Raw genomic sequence first — 20175 nt, 5'->3', positions numbered from 1 at the left:
AAAATTCTGGAATTACAGGCGTGAGCCACCACAGCTGGCAGACCATGTTGTTTTAGAAAGCCTTGATAGACAATAAGGAAAACTCTTTGTTCATTATTTGATTAAGGTAACCCTAATTAATCAGTTATTAAATTTTTTTAAATTGACACATAATAATTGTACATATGTGTGGGGTACAGTGTGATGTTTTGATACATGCATACAATGTATAACAATCAAATTCAGGTGATTATTATATCCATTACTGAGACATTTGTCATTTCTTTGTGGGAAGAACACTAAAAATCCTCTCTTCTAACTATTTTGAAATATGCAATGTATTACCATTAACTACAGCCACCCTACTGTGTAACGGAACACTAGAATATTAATAAGCAAAGTAAGCTGAAGATTTAGAAAACAAGATAAATAAATCAATTGAAAGGGTTTTGTTCAAAAAGTTCTTGTTTTCTACTCAAGATAATGTTAAATAACAATAATCAAAGATTACCTGTGTTGGTGTATCAGAACTTTGCTGTATCAAATTTGAAAAAAGAGAAAAAAGAACTTTGCTGTAGTGTGTGTCGGGGTGTGTGTCGGGGTGTGTGTGTGTGTGTGTGTGTATTTGGAAAGTCTAAGGTGTAGGGATCACCCCTGAACCACAGTCTCTGGAGGGGAATGTCTCTCCAGCATAATTAGTGATTGTGCTCCTTAATAATCTAAAAAGTGATTCACTACCTTTTCTGCACCAAATATTTTCAAAGCCTTAATGTTCTGAAATGAACTTCCTGGATATTATATCCTACCCACATATGCTATTTGTCAAAATTCAATGTCCTTTTCACGCGACTGTATTCTCAGACTTGGAAACTGAATCCCTCGAGGTATCTGTAGGTTTGGGGAATGAGGTTTGGCTGGCTGAGCTGAGGCATCCTGTGTCCAGAAGTGGTGGAAATTCTGGGAGAACTGAGTGACTCACACACAGTGCCACCTTTTGTCTCTTGGATCTGCTGCTAGAATGTCTTTCTTGGAGTAGAGACTCAGCTCAGCCCATCTCCTTTGACTCTCTTAGCTTTCGCCTCCCCATCCCATTCTGATCCTCACCCCCCAGCACTTAACACACATTCAGGACTAATCTCTTAACCATCTTGCGGTGGTGGCGTGTGTGTGGTGAAGGTGGTTGGTTGTGTGTCTGGTTTTCCTATTCAGACAGGAAGGGAGAGAGCAAGTACTCTTAGAACAGCTCCCTTCACCATCCCACCTCCAGATAGGAAGCCAGGAGTGGAGGAACTTGCACTAAAAAGTAGAAGCAAGCTAAAGAGGAAAAATAATTGCAGAGGACTTGAGGCAGAGAAGTTCAGAGCATGGCAGATTATGCCAGGTATTATGTGATGGAGACAGAGGTCAAGATTGAGAGAAAATAGAGGTGCATAGAAACAGAACCAGAGCAAGATCAAAATAGAGATGAGGCCGAGCATGGTGACTCACACCTGTAATCCCAGCACTTTGGGAGGCCAAGGCAGGTGGATCACCTGAGGTCAAGAGTTCAAGATCAGCCTGACCAACATGGTGAAACCCCATCTCTAATAAAAAATACATACACACACACACACACACACACAAATTACCCAGGCGTGGTGGCAGGCACTTGTAATCCCAGATACTCAGGAGACTGAGGCAGGAGAATTGCTTGAACCCGAGAAGTGGAGGTTGCAGTGAGCCGAGAGCGTGCCACTGCACTCTAGCCTGGGCAACAAGAGCGGGACTCTGTCTCAAAAACAAAGCAAAACAAACAAAACAAAATAGAGATGAGAGAGAGATTCAATAAGTCAAAGACAATGTCAAGGAGGACACAGAGACAAAAGACAATTCAAAGAAACAGAGAGAAGCAGATAGAAACAGAAAGAATAAAAGACAGGAAAAAAGTTTCAGTGACACAGAGAATGAAAAAGTGACATATGGCTGAGAAGAGAATCAAGAGGAACCCAAAGAGTGAACTCACCAGTGACTCAGAGAGAAATCCAACTAGACAAAAAGTTGGAGATGGAGATGAACAAAGAGAAAGGCAAAGAAACAAAGAGATACAGAGACAAGAGACAAACCCAGATCTAAGTGGGATAGAGAGAAGGAGATTTGTGCTCCAGAGGGTGTGTGCATGAAATGGAACCTGGGTCATTTTATGCCTAGTCACATGCCCCTCTTTCTGGGACTAAGAAATGTAATGCTGCCAGAATTTTTTTGTTTTTTGGTTTTTGTTTAGAGATAGAGTCTTGATCTGCTGCCCAGGCTAGAGTGCAGTGGTATGATCTTGGCTCACTGCAACCTCCACCCCCAGGTTCATTCTTTGTTTCGTTTTTATTTTTAATGTTTTTGATTTAAAATTGGGGTTCTTTTTGTCGTTTTTTTGTTTTGTTTTGTTTTGTTTTGTTTGGAGATGGAGTCTCGCTCTGTCACCGAGGCTGGAGTGCAGTGGCGCGATCTCTGTTCACTGCAAGCTCCGTCTCCCAGGTTCGAGTGATTCTCCTGCCACAGCCTCCCCAGCAGCTGGAACTACAGGTGCGCACCACCATGCCCGGCTAATTTTTGTATTTTTAGTAGAGATGGGGTTTCACCATGTTGGCCAGGAAGGTATCCATCTCCTGACCTCATGATCCACCCACCTCAGCCTCCCAAAGTGATGGGATTACAGACGTGAACCATTACACCTACCCGGCCTTAAAATCTGTTTTAACTGGTATAAGTTATAGCGACTCCTGCTTGTTTTTGGTTTTTGTTTGCATGGAATATCTTTTTCCATCTATGTACTTTCAGTCTATATGCACCTTTACAGGTAAAGTGAGTTTCTTATTGGCAGCATATAGTTGCATCATGTTTGTTTGTTTTTGTTTGTTTTGTTTTTGAGAAACAGTCTCTACTAAAAATACAAAAACTTAGCCAGGTGTGGTGGCAGGCACCTGTAGTCCCAGCTACTTGGGAGGCGGAGGCGGGAGAATGGCATGAACCCAGGAGGTGGAGCTTGCAGTGAGCCAAGATTGCACTACTGCACTCCAACCTGGGCGACAGAGCGAGACTCTGTCTTAAAAACAAAAAATGTTGTTCAGGCATGGCGGCTCATCCCTGTAATCCAAACACCTTGGGTGGCTGAGGCAGATGGGTCACCTAAGGTCATGAGTTCAAGACCAGCATGGCCAACATGGCAAAACTCCATTTCTATAAAAATACAAAAATTAGCCGGGCATGATAGCGGGTGGCTGTAATCCCAGCTACTTGGGAGGCTGAGGCAGGACAATTGGCTGAACCCAAGAGGCGAAGTAGGCCAAGATTACACCATTGCATTCCAGCCTGGGCGACAGAGCAAGACTCCACTCAAAAAAGAAAAAAAAAAACAAAAAAAGTTGTTCATCCCTGTCATCTATCCAACTTCTTTCCCATCACTGAACTCTAAGTCCTGCCATTTTCCTGGTAGGGAGGAACTTCATGGCCATGGATGTGAGCTGTCCAAACACTCAGAAAAAAAGAATGTTGACTGTCTTCTCTTCTTTGACCTTCCTCACTCTATTTCAGCCAACATTCCCACAGCCACCCCCAATCCTTGTCATCACTCTGAAATGTAAAACACAGACATTTCACTCTCTGACCACAACCACTGATACCCCAACTCCCCCACTGCTTCATTGCCAATGGCCTGAGGGGTATACTGGTCAGCTACGTCTTTGGTTAAGGTTCCAAAGAGTGCAAACACGATACAAGGTCAAGTCTCCCTCCTGTTAAAATACTTTTTTCTAACATTTTGAAATCTTTTGTTACATGTTTACACAGAAGTATTTGAAGAAACACAAGAGATTACGAGCAGTTTTTCTAATGTTTCATAAAGAAAAACAAGCAGGACCTGGCAGTCCAAAGTGGTGGTTAACAGCACGAAATTTACATTCACAGCCAGGCGTGGTAGCTCACGCCTGTAATCCCAGCACTTTGGGAGGCCGAGGTGTGCAGATCACCTGAGGTCAGGAGTTTGAAATCAGCCTGACAAATATGGTGAAACCCCACGTCTACTAAAAATACAAAAATTAGCTGTGCGTGGTGGCTGTAATCCCAGCTACTCGGTAGGCTGAGGCTGCAGAATCACTTGAACCCAGGAGACAGAGGTTGCAGTGAGCTAAGGTCGCGCCACTGCACTCCAGCCTGGGCAACAAGAGCAAAAGAGCAAAACTCCATCTCAAAATATAAATATGTGTGTGTGCGTGTGTTTGTATATATGTATGTATATATGTATATATATGTATGTGTGTATATATGTATATGTGTGTATATGTATACGTGTGTGTGTATATATATGCATATATATACCGTCACACAAGACCACACTAAGACTCTACTCTCATTAGCTGTGGAATGCAGAAGCAAGTCACTTACAACCGACTTTGGGGGCCTTACCGAACTCATTTGTAAAATGGAGATGATAAAGCCAACCTCACAGTCTTGCAATGAGGTTAATTAAGATTATGCTCATAAAAAGATTCCCACAGTTCTGGGGTTTTTTCCAAGCAGATAAATGGAGCTGGGCTAGGACTGTTTTAATCCAAACACAGACGAGCACAGGAAAATATCAGATGTTCAGCTGTATGCAACATGGCCCACAAGCCTGCATGCAGACACCAGAATGCACACATGAAAACATCCACATACTTACATGTAGTCACCCAGTTGTGAATGCGTACACACAAATATGAATATGCAGCATACATCTTGTTTCACACAGAAATGCACATCGTAGACACCCCTAAATCATGTGTGCACACATGCTGTATGCAGAGACACACACAAAAATTGGCAAGCATTGAGAAACAGTGGCACACCCTGTCAGGCACACACACACATGTGCATGTGTAGACATAAGCTGGAATGGATACCCATTATCAAGCACAAACATACACCCCACAAAGCCTGGTGCACACATAAATTCATGTATCAACATGGACATACTGAAACATATATGCACACAGACACTACAAGCATGCTCCCAGAATGACACACAGACCGTTGTATAAATGAGGAAAAACATGGTAAAGGAGAAAGAGAGAAATAGAAAGACAGGATCCAAGACAGACAGGTGGGCAAAGTCCTGTGCAGGGCTCCAGGGCCAACCAGAATAACCTGAGAGTCTAATGCTGGCCTGTTCTTCTGCAGATACTGCCAAACTCAGCACCACGCTCCAGGAGGCCATGAAGGGTTAATTTCCTATTCACAGCTCCATGGGGTAAATCTTGGCTGTACTGAGGAAGGCATGGGGAAAGAGGTTCCCAAAGACTCTGTCCCTTCCCTCCTTCCCAAAGGAAAAGACTTGGGAGGTTTAGACTAGAGAATGTAAAAGCATGGAAGGTGCTTAGGGAACATCTCATCCATCCGCTTCATCCTACAGATTAAAGAGAACAACTACTTTTCATTGAGCACTTACTGCCATGTACCTCATCTGCATTAACACATATACTTCTCCCCTAAATAGCCAAAGAGGTAGGAGCTGTTCTTGGCTCCATAAGGCTCAGAGAAATGAAGTCAGCTATTCAAGGCCACACAAAAAAGAAAGGATAAGGTTAGGATTCTAATCCAGACCTTAATCATTGTACTATCTGTCCAGAAAGGAAAACTGAGGCCCAGGAAAGAAAAGGGACCTTCCTGGGTTCAACACTAACTCACTCTGAAAGCCTGTACCCATGTCACTGCCCACTGGGACAAGTCCCTCTCACATCATTTCAGACACCATTCTCTCACTCCATGCTCCAGAGTAATCAATAAGTCCAACATCGATTGACCTCTATGTCCACAAATACTGGAGTTCTCCCAGCCTGTCTCTCCCCACCCCTCCGTGGCCAGGTCATGGCAGCCTGCTGACCACTCAGTGCCCTTCCTAGTGCCAACCTCACTGAGAAACAAACTCCCCAAATGTCTGTCTCCCACCTTTTTAAGAAACAAGAAGGAAAAGGAGGGGCCAGGCCCAGGTGCAGGCTGGTGACCAGGATTAGAGGGATTGATATCTGCCCAGCTGGTGCTAATCCTCCTTCCCACCTCTTCCCCTACAAAATCAACAAACAACTTTCCTCTCTTCACCTTGTTCTCTGAACTTTGCTCCCTCCACACAGGTCTCAGAGCTCAGCATCCTAGAACACTTTGAGCAAGATGTCAGTCCTGGGGTGCCAACCTCACCCACCTCCCCTTGTCCAAAGTTGGTGACCCTGAGGACAGGTGCAACCCTGGAGGGTCCAAACATCAGAGCCTGTCCTGTGGCCATCTGGGGCCCCTCTCAGGATCTGGCTGAGGCTCATCTCAGGCCTGCATAGGACCAATATCAGCACCTGCCTCACGCTCATGTCAGAGCCCACTGGAACCAACCTCAGATCCCATATGGTGCCACTCTTATGCCCTCCTGAAGCAGGACACTCTTTTGCCCTCAATGACACCTGAGACAATACACAGAGCCCTCTTGGCACCAAACATGACTTTAATATTCTCCTGCTGTCAAGTTCAGTGCCAACTTGTTTCCCATCCTCAAGTACACCTGGGGGCAGTCCTAAAGCCAACACGATGCCTCCCCTCCCGGGTCATACCTGATGCAGATATCAGAGCCCGCCAGTGTCATCCATGTGTCCACTGCTGATGCCAGTCTCAGCACCCACCTCCTGCTAAGCCTGGCCCGCACTTGACTCCCAGGGTGATCTAGGCCAGTCACTGCAGGCGGACGAGGAGAGAGTTCATATCCCAGCTCCCTCACTTACTCCCTGTGGGACCTCACTCAAGAGGATTTATGGAGTCCAGATCTGCTCATCTTCAAAATGAGGATGATGATGAACCAACCTCATTGTTACAAAGATTCCACCAGGTCATACACACCTAGACTTGATCTTCCCATATGCGACCGTGCTCACCAAAGGGTAACTGTCCTGTTTACTAAGGAAGAATTTCCCTGAGGGAAGGACAGGAGGCCTACTCATCCCTTCTCCACTCCCACCCACCCCAGGATCTACCTCTGTGCCTAACACTGGAGTTTACACCAATCTCTTCTGCGATTATTCCCTCTGCCTGCTAATAGTAGTAGCCCCTGACAAAGCAGGAATCACCCTTAAAGGAGACTTAACTCACCCTCAGATATGATCTTCTCTTCCTAAATACTCCCTTTCCACTGGCGGGAAAACCAAACCCACAAAGTGGAACTAAGGATGCAGAGGAGGAGAGACGGGAATTCGGGGCCACTCACGCATGTCCCCAGCCCACGGTCTGTTTTCTGTCCTCTGTAGACCCTTATATAAAATGAGAAACATAAATAACAACAATAATATTCATAGGGACGATACAATCAATCTAGTGGGTCTCCCTAAGGTTCTGGGTTGGAAACGAGTGGAGGTCTTTGTAAATTACAACCCTTGGGACATGAGATTTTTCCACCATTTGGGGGTTGTTATTACTATTTCTCCAGACCTGGCCAATCCCTCTGCCAGCTGATAACTCGAGTACTCTTCTCCAAGTGTGGGGAAAGTTCCCCTGAAATACGGATCTGGTCTTCCACCCCTTTCCCAACCAGAGATGGGCAGTGGAGGTTCTCTGGCACCCATCCTGGCCTCACTCTGAGGTTCCAATGAGGATTCTGGGCATCAAGAGACAGCTCTGGGCCAAAGCAAAATCGTCAGCCCCTGGGCTTTCTGGGAGGAGCTGCTGGGCTTGCTACACACTCCTCCTCCCAGAAACTCCACACCCACACCCTGGGTCTTCCCAACCCGAAGTCTCTCAAGTCCATATGTCTGGAATCCCCTTTCCTGAGACCCTTAACCCTGCATCCTCCTCACCAGAAGACCCCCAAATGCACAGCCACACTTTTGTCTCACCCTAATAAAACCCAGACCTTTGGATTCCTCTCCCCTGGAACCCCCAAATCCACAACTTTGGGGTGCATTCTCAGTCTCAGACCCCAAATCCAAAGCCCAAGTGCTACCCTATGCAAACATTCCAAACTCCTCAGTTCTACAGTTTATCTGTTGCCCCCTCCTAAATCCACAGCCCTGGGGCACCCCTCCTGAAGTACCACAGACTTAGTCTGGAGGCCCCCTCTCTGTTCAACTGCCCTAGGGTCCCCCTCCTCCTCCCTTGTTGGCTGTGTCCCAAGCTAGGCGGGATTCATGGTGGGGGGTGTAGTGGGGAGGTGAAATGAGGTGATTATGTAATCAGCCAAAGTCCATCCCTCTTTTTCAGGCAATATAAAGGCAAATCACCCCAGTCATCACCATCTATCATCCCACTGCCACCATGGTGGCCTCAGGGCTGCTTCTGGTGGCCTTGCTGGCCTGCCTGACTGTGATGGTCTTGATGTCTGTCTGGCAGCAGAGGAAGAGCAGGGGGAAGCTGCCTCCAGGACCCACCCCATTGCCCTTCATTGGAAACTACCTGCAGCTGAACACAGAGCAGATATGCACCTCCATCATGAAGGTCTCCCAAGGCAGGGAGATGGGTGACTCAGGGTGGGGACTGCCTACTTGTCTGGGGCTTTGTGGCAGGGTATTCACCAGTATGGACCAGAGGCTTAGGAAAGGGAGTTTTGGAGGTTGAGCGTCAGTGTCCTAGCCAGGAAAGACAGGATCTTGGGATGTCCAGCTCCTTGACTGTGACAACCTGGGGATGAAGGATCCCAGTACTTGACATCTCCGTGCTGGGCCCATTCAGAGTGGGGGCTGCTCCCTCTAACCACTCCCACCCGCCTCCATCAGATCAGTGAGCGCTATGGCCCCGTGTTCACCATTCACCTGGGGCCCCGGCGGGTCGTGGTGCTCTGCGGACATGATGCCGTCAAGGAGGCTCTGGTGGACCAGGCTGAGGAGTTCAGCGGGCGAGGCGAGCAGGCCACCTTCAACTGGGTCTTCAAAGGCTATGGTGAGGGGGTGCCCAAGAGGGGGAAGGTGGCCAAGAGAACACAATGGTCTCAGTGTCCCCAGCCTTCTCCCTGACTCTCCTGCCCACTGGAGGCTACGGCAGAGACCCCGGTCTGGTCTTATCTCCCCATCTCCCTTCATTGTGGCCTCTCCGTGTGTATCCCTCACCTGTCTCCAGCGTCCCTGTCCTGATTCCTCCCTGCCTCTCTCTACCCCTTGCTCTCTCTCCTCCTTCTCTCTCACTGGAATCTCCTCTTTCCCCTCTCTCCCCATCTCTGAGGACATCCTGGGTTTCTGTTTTCCAACCCTGGTCCTCTGTCTTCATTTGTCTTTTTGTCGCTCTCTGCTTCTGTGCTTCTCGATGTTTCTCCTCTTGCTGCTTCCCTCTCCCACTTCTTCCTCTGTCTTAGGATTTCATGGTATTCCGACTTCCACATCTCCAGCCTCCATCTCCTGGTAACAGTCTCTCTTCCTTCCAGACCCTCTCTGTTTCTGTCTCCGTATTTTTCTCTCTTCTTCAGCTCAGCTTAAGAATCTTTCACCATTTTTATTTCCTCCTCCCAGATCTCCCCATATCTCACTTCCCCTCCTTCCATCCTCTTCCTCCATCTCTCTTTCTCTTTCTCTCCCCTCTTCCTTCTCTCTCTCTCTCTCTCTCTCTCTCTCTCTCTCTCTCTCTCTCTCTCTCTCTGACTCTGAGTTTGCAGCTCTCCTGGGCACTCTCGCTGAATCCATCTCTCTCCGAATCCATCTCTCTCCCACCCCACTCCCTCTCTGCTCCACCCTTGGGGAGCCCGTTGGGGCTGGTCTGCTCCTGCCCCCGCCGCCCCCTGAACTCTCTCCACCTCCACGTTCACCTCCCCAGGCGTGGCGTTCAGCAATGGGGAGCGCGCCAAGCAGCTTCGGCGCTTCTCCATCGCCACCTTGCGGGACTTCGGGGTGGGCAAGCGCGGCATCGAGGAGCGCATCCAGGAGGAGGCGGGCTTCCTCATCGAGGCCCTCCGGGGCACGCGCGGTGAGCAGGGGACCCCGAGTGCGGGGGCAGGAGCAGGAAAACGCCCAGGGCTAGGGACCCGCGCGCGCGTTCTGCCTGAGGATGGGGACTAGGTGGGGAAAGGCCCCCGCACTTCCAGCCCTAGAGTCTGGCGCTGGGAACTTGGCTCAACAGGGCCCTGCCTCCCGGAATTCTGACTCTCCTCAGGCCTCTGAGTTGACTCTCTCCCCAATCCTCTCCTCTGGCCACATCCGCAGGCGCCAATATTGATCCCACCTTCTTCCTGAGCCGCACGGTCTGTAATGTCATCAGCTCCATTGTCTTTGGGGACCGCTTTGACTATGAGGACAAAGAGTTCCTGTCACTGCTGCGCATGATGCTGGGAAGCTTCCAGTTCACGGCAACCTCCGCCGGGCAGGTAACCGGCTGCAGCCCGGCCCGTGACGCCTCTACCACAACCTGTCAACTGCTCCCCTACCTGGAGACAGGTGCCCCAAACTCCCACCCCCCTCCAGACAGTGTCCTCTCAAAATCAGCCCCCAATATTGGACAACTGGACAGTTGCAACAGAACCCAGGATGGGTGCCCAATGCCCAGTCTCCAAGGACACCTGGATAGCTCAACAGATGCTCCCCAAAACAGAGCCTGCCAGCAGGATGCAAGCCCTCAGCTCAGCTCTCTCACCTGGGCACGTTTTCCCATCCCCAATTTACCGTAATTTGTAACAAGTGCTCCCTATCCTGTTCTTCTGAATATTTTAACACCTGGACAAGTGACTGCCTCTACCCCCCTCCTGCATACTTGAACACCTGGTGCTACAAAATCCAGCCCATCATAATCATTTCGCATCTACACAAATGTCCCAAATTAGCCCACTGGAATATCTGGCCAAGCGCCCTCTACTTCACCCACTTAAATACCTGAAAACATCAACAGCTGCCCTAACCAACACCCTAAATACATAAATATCTAGACAGATTATTCCCCAGACACCCAAATAAGTGTTCCCCAAAACTTTCCTATCACACACCTTACAGAGGAGCTCCCAATGCATCCCACTTGGCTAGGTAAACACCTGAACAGGTATCCCCTCCACTTCAACATCTTCACCAGCCCCGCTTTAATACCTGAACACCTGAACAAAAGCCCCCAATCCAGGTGTTCAGGTATTAAGTATAAGTATCTGGGTAGTTGTCTCCAACCAAGCCCACTTGAATGCCTAAATACCTAGACAGGTGACACTCTCCTCATACCGGCCCCACCTGAATAGCTAAACACCTGGACAGGTGTCTTCCAACTCAACTTCACTTGAATATCTGAACACCTAGATGTGTGCTCCAATCCAGCCTCATTTGCATACCTGAAACCTGGATATATGCCTCAGTTCTTCTCACCTAAATTATGAGACCATGGCCCTGGCACCTAACCCACGTGAAAACTTAGATATAAGTTCCCATCCAACCCCACTGAAACACCTAAACACCTGGACAGATGCCTTTAACTCAGTTCCTTCCTTGCTATGAAACAATTCCCATTCCCATCAATTCCTGCTCCCTGACAACTGTCCTTCCCTTCCCATCCTCTCTCTGCAACCCCAGCTCCATGAGATGTTCTCTTCAGTGATGAAACACCTGCCAGGACCACAGCAACAGGCCTTTAAGAAGCTGCAAGGGCTGGAGGACTTCATAGCCAAGAAGGTGGAGCACAACCGGCGCACGCTGGATCCCAATTCCCCACGGGACTTCATCGACTCCTTTCTCATCCGCATGCAGGAGGTACCCCCCAGCAGCCAGTGTAGGGAGATGCAAAGCCAGGCAGAGGAAAATCAGGCTGGGAGTGGGGCGGGCAGACAACACAGGCCCATTCAAATTAGCCCTCATCATAATAATCCTCACAACTGGCCGGGCGCGGTGGCTCACGCCTGTAATCCCAGCACTTTGGGAGGCCGAGGCAGGTGGATCACCTGAGGTCAGGAATTCGAGACCAGCCTGGCCAACATGATGAAACCCCCTCTCTACTAAAAATCCAAAAATTAGCTGCGCATGGTGGTGCCCAGTGGGGCAGAGGTTGCAATGAGCCAAGATCACAGCACTGCACTCCAGCCTGAGTGACAGAATGAGACCCTGTCTCAAAAAAAAAAAAATTAATTATTTTTTAAAAAGTAACAAGTGAGCCTGCATTATCATGTGCATGTGCAGTTCTAGCTACTCAGTGAGGCTCAGGAGGCTAAGGCTGGAGGATTCCTTGAGCCCAGGAGTTCGAGTCTGGCCTGTGCAACTTAGCAACACCAAGTCAGTATAAGAAAAAAAAAATTGACAGCTAAGTTGATAATTAAAGGACAGATGGTCAACAAGGTAAAGAAGGTGACAAGGAAGAGCATTTTTGGCAAAGCCAGCAGCCAGGGCAAGGGCTGGAACCTGGAGCGAGTCTGGTAGATCTAGGATCCCTCTTTTCACCTTTGATCTGGACCAAAGAGAGGAAGATCCAAAGGAAAAGCCCTAGAAGGGCCCTGAGGGCAAGAGGAGTGAGGTTGGCCTAAAGCCCCCTCTCCCTGCAGGAGGAGAAGAACCCCAACACGGAGTTCTACATGAAGAACCTGGTGATGACTGCGCTGAACCTCTTCATTGCGGGCACCGAGACCGTCAGCACCACCCTGCGCTATGGCTTCCTGCTGCTCATGAAGCACCCAGAGGTGGAGGGTAAGGCTGGAGGCGGAGGGAAGTGGAGGGCCCCAGACCCTCAAAACTCCCCTGACCCTGGTGCAATGTCCCCACCTGTCCCAGATCTCAGGACCCTGAGACGTGCTTTGCTGTCCAGAGACAGGGCAAAATTCAGCTGACAGGCATCAGCTGAGTCTCACTAGTTGATAAAATGTTGAAAATGTCTGCAGTGATTGGTCAGTCACTCCTGTCCCAAGCCCACCCAGTGACCTGCTACCTGCTCCTCCGGATCATCCCCTAAGTTCCTCTCCGTGCCTTCCCTGTGATTCTGGCACAGTCTGGTTAACAGGATTCTACTCCAGCAATGAGAATGGCTGAGGTCTGTTATGAATGGTCTACCTCTGTATCATATGTGGAGCCATGTCATCCACCCCGTTTTACCTGTTCAGACTATCTTCCCTGCCCTGAGACCCCTAGATACCTAAACACATTCCCCCTCCTCCCCAAGCCAAGGTCCATGAAGAGATTGACAGAGTGATCGGCAAGAACCAGCAGCCCAAGTTTGAGGACCGGGTCAAGATGCCCTACATGGAGGCAGTGATCCATGAGATCCAAAGATTTGGAGATGTGATTCCCATGAGTTTGGCCCGCAGGGTCATCAAGGACACCAAGTTTCGGGATTTTTTCCTCCCTAAGGTGCTGTCCTCCCCCCCGCCTCCAGACTACGGGGACTTCCAGCCCCTGTCTGCGTCCCCAACATCCCACCCCCATTAGAAGCTTTCTAGACCCTGTCCCACTCCCTCAATCAGTCAAAAAGGACTTCCCCCACCACCACATCCGTTCCACCTTCCCACTCAGAGATTCGTGAGTCCTGCATCTCCCCAGACTCTTTGTATCAGGAGAATCAACCCTATGTTCCCAAACTTCCTGTCTTAAGAAACAGGAGGCCCCTTTCCATGAGGCCTTTTGCCTTAGGGACACAAGTCTCAGGTCCCCCAAACATCCTGCCTAGCAGGACATGGACCCCACGTCTCCCAAACTCCCTGTTTCAGAGACGTGAACCTTCTATCCCCCAAAGCTTCTCTCTCAGAGGACCCCAACTCCTCCATGCCTGCCACTTCCCCTTACCTGGGGCACCCTAGTTCCCCCTCCAGCCCCCGTGTACTTTCACCAATCCCCCAACCTTCCTCATCACACACACCTTCCTCCTCCCTACCAGGGCACTGAAGTGTTCCCTATGCTGGGCTCTGTGCTGAAAGACCCCAGGTTCTTCTCCAACCCCCAGGACTTCAATCCCCAGCACTTCCTGGATGAGAAGGGGCAGTTTAAGAAGAGTGATGCTTTTGTGCCCTTTGCCGTCGGTAAGAGACCGCTGTTTGCTGCCAGGCCACTGCTCACACCAGCAGGCGCCTCTCTCACCCAGCTCCCCTCTCTGCGGTGTACCCTGGTATTTCTCCAGCTTGGAAGTTCCTGTTAGAATCTACCCTTGAGCTTCCAGCTGATACTTCCTTAACTACCAAGCACCCACTACCTGCGCCCAGGTAAAAGGAAAGGAAACATCTTTCCCCGTAGATTTATTTGTCTAGGGTCACAGAGCATATTCTTCAGATCCCTAAAAAGGAGATGACGGCACAGCAGTCGTATTTTCAAGTGTATCCTGCAGGAAGGGACATCTAAACCTCGCATTGCTACGCCTGGCATGGATCATCCATCTCTGATGGATGCGTGATATTATGCCTTTTTCAAAACCCATAGAAATGTACAACACAGAGTAAACCCTAATGTAAACTATGGACTTTGGTTAATAATAATATATCAATATTGGTTCACCATTGTTACATCTCTTATAGAAAGAAACTGAGACTCAGGGAGGATCAGAGTCTCCTCTGAAAATCTCTCAGGCCATGATATTCCACCTCTCCTTCCTGGGAGAGCCGCAGCTGGAGGTCGGTAGTGGGGCGAGGCTGCACTGAGAGTGGGCTTCACCTCCACCCCTCCCGCCTCTCCTCTTCAGGAAAGCGGAACTGTTTCGGAGAAGGCCTGGCGAGAATGGAGCTCTTTCTCTTCTTCACCACCATCATGCAGAACTTCCGCTTCAAGTCCCCCCAGTCACCCAAGGACATCGACGTGTCCCCCAAACACGTGGGCTTTGCCACGATCCCACGAAACTACACCATGAGCTTCCTGCCCTGCTGAATGAGGGCCGCGCTGGTGCAGGTCTGGTGGGCGGGGCCATGGAAAGGGCGGAGCCAGGGGCGGGGCTCGTGGGAAGGGCGGGGCTAAGAATGGGGACCGGATAGGGGAAAGGAAGCGGCGAGGTGGTTAGAGGGAAGAGAAGAAACAGAAGGGGCTTAGTTGACCTTGATAAGGGGCTTCCGAGCTGGGATGAGAGGAAGGGAAACCTTAGATTATGCTATGAAGAGTAGTAATAATAGCAGCTCTTATTTCCCGAACAAGTACCCCCATGTCAGCTTTGTACAAAAAGCGTTTGTTCACAAAGCGTTGCACGCCCACCTCGCTTAATTGCCACAAACCTCTACGAAAGGGAAAAGCTTTCATGCCCATTTTACACGTGACAAAGCGGAGGCTTAGAAAGTTGTCTATCTGATGTCTCATAAAACATAAGTGCCCAGAAAATCTTTGAACACAGATGTGTGCCCATAGCCCTCTAGAAAGATTCTTAAAAAGCACCCATTCCTCACGTAAAACAGCTTAGTATAGCATCACATGGCCTGAACATCCCTGTCCTGGGGGTTTTTCCAGAGACCTGGTGAGTGGCTGTCCTGCCTTCACTGCCCACATGCCCACACTCTCACCTACTCAACATGCTTTGAATACCAGGGTGTAATCTGTGCTCACTACCAGGTAAGGCCGCTGTGGCCCATTCAGAGTCAGTCCAGGGACACAACAAGACATGAATCGACATACAGAGTCAGTCCATTAACAATTTTTTTGCAGAGCAGAAGTTTTTAATGTTAATGACATTCTGTCAATATATCCCTTAATGAAGAAGTTGAAGGAGAGAACCACTTGTGATCATGTGCAGTTGTGCATGTGAGCATATGACTACACATTCTCCTCTGTGTATCCATGAAACACATTCTACTATGGGTTTCTGAAGGTTGGGCTCTCCTGATGGATCTGGGGTCCACTGTAAGACCCAACTAAGAGTTTCACAATCACTGCCCACTCTCAAAGAAGTTAGTGTATGTCCCCTTAGAAACTCCCTTACAGCCTTCACGAAAATTAACTCCAAGTTTATTGTAGACCTAAACGAAAAATGAGTATATAGGCCGGGCGCGGTGGCTCAGGCCTGTAATCCCAGCACTTTGGGAGGCCGAGACGGGCGGATCACGAGGTCAGGAGATCGAGACCATCCTGGCTAACACGGTGAAACCCCGTCTCTACTAAAAATACAAAAAAACTAGCCGGGCGAGGTGGCGGGCGCCTGTAGTCCCAGCTACTCGGGAGGCTGAGGCAAGAGAATGGCGTAAACCCGGGAGGCGGAGCTTGCAGTGAGCTGAGATCTGGCCACTGCACTCCAGCCCGGGGAACAGAGCAAGACTCTGTCTCAAAAAAAAAAAAAGAAAAAAAAAGAAAAATGAGTATCTATAAAACTTATAGAAGATAATGTAGGAGAAAATCTAGATGACCTTAAGTTTGGTGATGACTTATTAGATACAACACCAAAAGAACAATGCTTGAAAGAAGTACTTGATAAGTTCTGTGTCATTAAAATTAAAAACTTCTGCTCTGCAAAAGATTTGTCAAGAGAATGACAATACAAGCTACAGACTGGGAGACCATATTTGCAGGGGACATACCTAATAAAGGACTTACATTCAAAATACACAAAGAACTGTTAAAACTCAACAATAGAAAACAACCCAATTAAAGAATGGGCAAGCGATCTGAGCAGACACCTTGCCAAAGAAAATATACACATGGCAAATAAGCATAAGGAAAGATGCTCCATATCATATGTCAGTAGCCATTTCAAATTGAAACAATAATGATGTACCACTACCCACCTATTAGAGTGGCTAAAATCCAAAGCTGACAACACCAAATGCTGACAAGGAGATGGCTCAACGGAACTGTCATTCATTGATGGTGGGAATGCAAATGGTATAGCTACTTTGGAAGACAAATTGGCGGTTTCTTGCAAAGCTAAACATATTCTTACCATGTGATACAGCAATCATGCTCTTCTGTATTAAGCCAAATGAGTTGAAAACGTATAGCCACACAAAAATTTCTGCACAGATATTTATAACAGCTTTATTCACAGTTGCTGAATCTTGTAAGCAACCAAGATGTTCTTCAATCATGCTCTTCGGTATTAACCTAAATGAGTTGAAAACAAATAGACACACAAAAACTTCTGCACAGATGTTTATAGCAGCTTTACTCGTAATTCAAATCTTGTAAGCAACCAAGCTGTTCTTCAACAAGTGAATGGATAAATGAACTGTGATATGTTCATACAATGAAATATGGCAGGGCGTGATGGCTCACAACTGTAATTATAGCACTATGGGAGGCAGAGGCAGGCAGATCACTTGAAGTCAGGAATTCGAGACCAGCCTGGCCAACATAGTGAAACCCCATCTCTACCAAAAATACAAAAATTAGCCAGGCACGGTGGCATGAGCCTGCACTTCCAGCTACTTGGGAGACTGAGGTGGGAGAATTGTCTGAACCCATGAGTCAGAGGTTACAGTGAGCTGAGATGGAGCCACTGCACTCCAGTCTGGGAGACACAGTGAGATTTTGTCTCAAAAACAAGAAAAAACAAAAGAAATACGATTCGACAATAAAAAGAAATCAGGCTACAGAAAGACATGGAAGAACCTGAAATGTATGTAGCTAAGTGAAAGAAGCCCGTCTGAAAAGGCCACATACTATATGATTCCAACTATATGACAGTCTGGAGAAATGAAACTGTGGAGACAGTACAAAGATAGTAGTTGCCAGGAGTTTAGGGAGGAGGGAGGTGTTTGTTCTTCCCTTTGTTGTGGCAAGTTCCTCCAGGCCCCAGGCAGGAAGAGAGATGCTGTCCAGGAGCCAAGGCCTTAGCAATCTACCTGGTGCTCTAGTCTATTGCAAGTGAGCTGGCACCTCAAATCAATCCGTGTGATACATCATATCAACAGAATGAAGAAGAAAAACCATATGATCATCTCAATTGATGCTGAAAATGCATTTGATGGAATTCAACATCCCTTCATAATAAAAGCCCTCAAAAAACTAGGTATAGCAGGGAACATATCTCAACATAATAAAAAGCATGAATGACAGACCCACAGCTAGTATCATATTGAATGGGGAATAACTGAAATTCCTCCTCTAAGATCTGGAATATGACAAAGATGCCCACTTTCACCACTGTTTTTTGACATAGTACCAGAAATCCTAGCTAGAGCAATTAGACAAGAGAAGGGGAAAAAAAGGGCATCCAAATTGGAAAGGAAGAAGTCAAATTATTCTTGTCTGTAGATGATATGATTCTCTATTTGGAAAAACCTAAAGGCTCCACAAAAAAACTATTAGAACTGAAAAACAAATTCAGTAAAATTGCAGAATACAAAATCAGCATACAAAAATCAGTAGCACTTCTATCTCCCAACAGCAAACAATTTGAAAAAGAAATTTTTAAAAATCCAGCCTGGGCAACATGTCGAACGAAACCCCATCTCTACTAAAAATATTTTTTAAATTAGCTGGACCTGGTGGTGTGCGCCTGTAATCCCAGCTACCTGGGAGACCAAAGTAGGAGAATCTCTTGAGCCCAGGAGGTCTAGGCTGCTGTGAGCCAAGATCACATCACTGCACTCCAGTTCTGCATGACAGAGCAAAGCCTTATCTCAAAAAAAGGTAATCCCATTTACAATAGCTACAATACAATGAAATACCTAGGAATTAACCAAAGAAGTAAAGGATCTCTATAATGAAAACTATAAAACACTGATAAAAGAAATTGAAGAGGACACCAAAAATTGAAAAGATATTCTGTGTTCATGGACTGGAAGAAGCAATATTGTCAAAATGTTCATACTACTCAAAGCAATCTACAGATTCAATGCAATTCCCACCAAAATACCAATGACATTCTTCACAGAAATAGAAAAACAAAATTCTAAAATTTAAACAGAATCACAAAAGATCTAGAGTAGCCAAAGCTACCCTAAGCAAAAAGAACAAAATTAGAGGAATCACATTATCTGACCTCAAATCATATTATAGAGCTATAGTAACCAAAACAACAAGATACTACCATAATAAGTTACGTAGACCAATGGAACATAATAGAGAGTCCAAAAACAACTTCATACATCTACAGTGAACTCACTTTCAACAAAGGTGCCAAGAATATTCATACATTGGGGAAATAACAGTCCCTTCAATAAATGATGCCAAGAAAACTGGACACCCATATGCGGAAGAATGAAACTAGACCCGTATTTTTGACATACGCAAAAATCAAATCAAAATGGATCATAGACTTAAATCTATGACCTCAAACATGAAACTACTAAAAGAAAACATTGAGAAAACTCTCCCAGACATTGCGCTGGGCAAAGATTTCTCGAGTAATACCCAACAAGCACAGGCAACCAAAGCAAAAATGGACACATGGGATCACATCAAGTTAAAAAGCTTCTGCACAGCAAAGGAAACAATCAACAAAGTGAAGAGACAACCTACAGAATGGGAGAAAATAACTGCAAGTTATCCATCTGACAAAGAATTATTGACAAAAATATATAAGAAGCTCAAACAACTTAATAGGAAAAAATCTAATAATCCAATTTAAAAATGAGTAAAAGATCTGAATAGACATTTCTCAAAAGAAGACATACTAATGGCAAACAGGTATATGAGAAGGTGCTTGTATTAATCCATTCCAAATACCTGCTCCAGCTCTAAAAATAACAAAGTAATAGGTTCTAATAACAAACAACTTTGTTGAGTGCCTATTTTGTGCCCAATCTGAATAAAAAAGATAATAATTAACTTTTTTTTTTTTTGAGATGGAGTCTCACTCTGTCACCTAGGCTGGAGTGTAGTGGCACAATCTTGGCTCACTGCAACCTCTGCCTCCTGGGTTCAAGCAATTCTGCCTGCCTCAGCCTCCCAAGTAGCTGGGATTACAGGCACCTGCCACCACGCCCAGCTAATTCTTGTATTTTTTAGTAGAGACGAGGTTTCATCATGCTGGCTAGGCTAGTCTTGAACTCCTGACCTCAGGTGACCCACCCACCTCAGCCCCCTCAAAGTGCTGGGATTACAGGTGTGAGCCACCACACCCAGCTGCAATTTATACTTTTCATTTAGGATTTTTTTACTTAATCCTAACAAAAATACCAAGTGGCTGGTGATCTTCTCACCTTCCCTTTAAAAATGGCAGTCTGGCTCCAAGACACTTACTCTCAGCCATGTGAGGCTGGAAGGCTGGCATAGGCTATTTGTTGAATCACACGTCTCATCAACCAAGGTCCGTCCCACCAGAGTCTGTGATGTAAGAGAAATACTACCTGCTCCAGCTCTAAAAATAACAAAGTAATAGGTTCTAATAACAAACAACTTTGTTGAGTGCCTATTTTGTGCCCAATCTGAATAAGAAAGA

General features: G+C 47.0%; 1 protein-coding gene across 2 annotated transcripts; it reads left to right on the top strand.

Annotated features, from left to right (window-relative positions):
• The first annotated feature begins 7728 nt into the window (after window positions 1-7728).
• On the top strand, window positions 7729-14997 carry LOC105519195 (cytochrome P450 2A13-like). Of its 2 annotated transcripts, XM_011952499.1 has the most exons (9): window positions 7729-8451; window positions 8730-8892; window positions 9757-9906; window positions 10143-10303; window positions 11484-11660; window positions 12443-12584; window positions 13054-13241; window positions 13765-13906; window positions 14560-14997. In XM_011952499.1, the coding sequence occupies exons 1-9, from the start codon at window positions 8272-8274 to the stop codon at window positions 14739-14741; spliced, it is 1485 nt and encodes a 494-aa protein (XP_011807889.1). In that variant the 5' UTR covers window positions 7729-8271; the 3' UTR covers window positions 14742-14997. The 2 variants fall into 2 exon arrangements, with proteins under 2 accessions (XP_011807889.1, XP_011807890.1); XM_011952500.1 differs by lacking the exon at window positions 8730-8892 and having other exon boundaries at window positions 7729-8461; window positions 14560-14994.
• Window positions 14998-20175: the final 5178 nt, after the last annotated feature.

The sequence above is a fragment of the Colobus angolensis genome, unplaced genomic scaffold (genome assembly GCF_000951035.1).
Source record: "Colobus angolensis palliatus isolate OR3802 unplaced genomic scaffold, Cang.pa_1.0 Scaffold34, whole genome shotgun sequence".
Classification (NCBI taxonomy): Eukaryota; Metazoa; Chordata; class Mammalia; order Primates; family Cercopithecidae; genus Colobus; species Colobus angolensis.
Note: the sequence above shows the minus strand (reverse complement) of the source record. Positions and strands in the feature narration are given on the sequence as shown.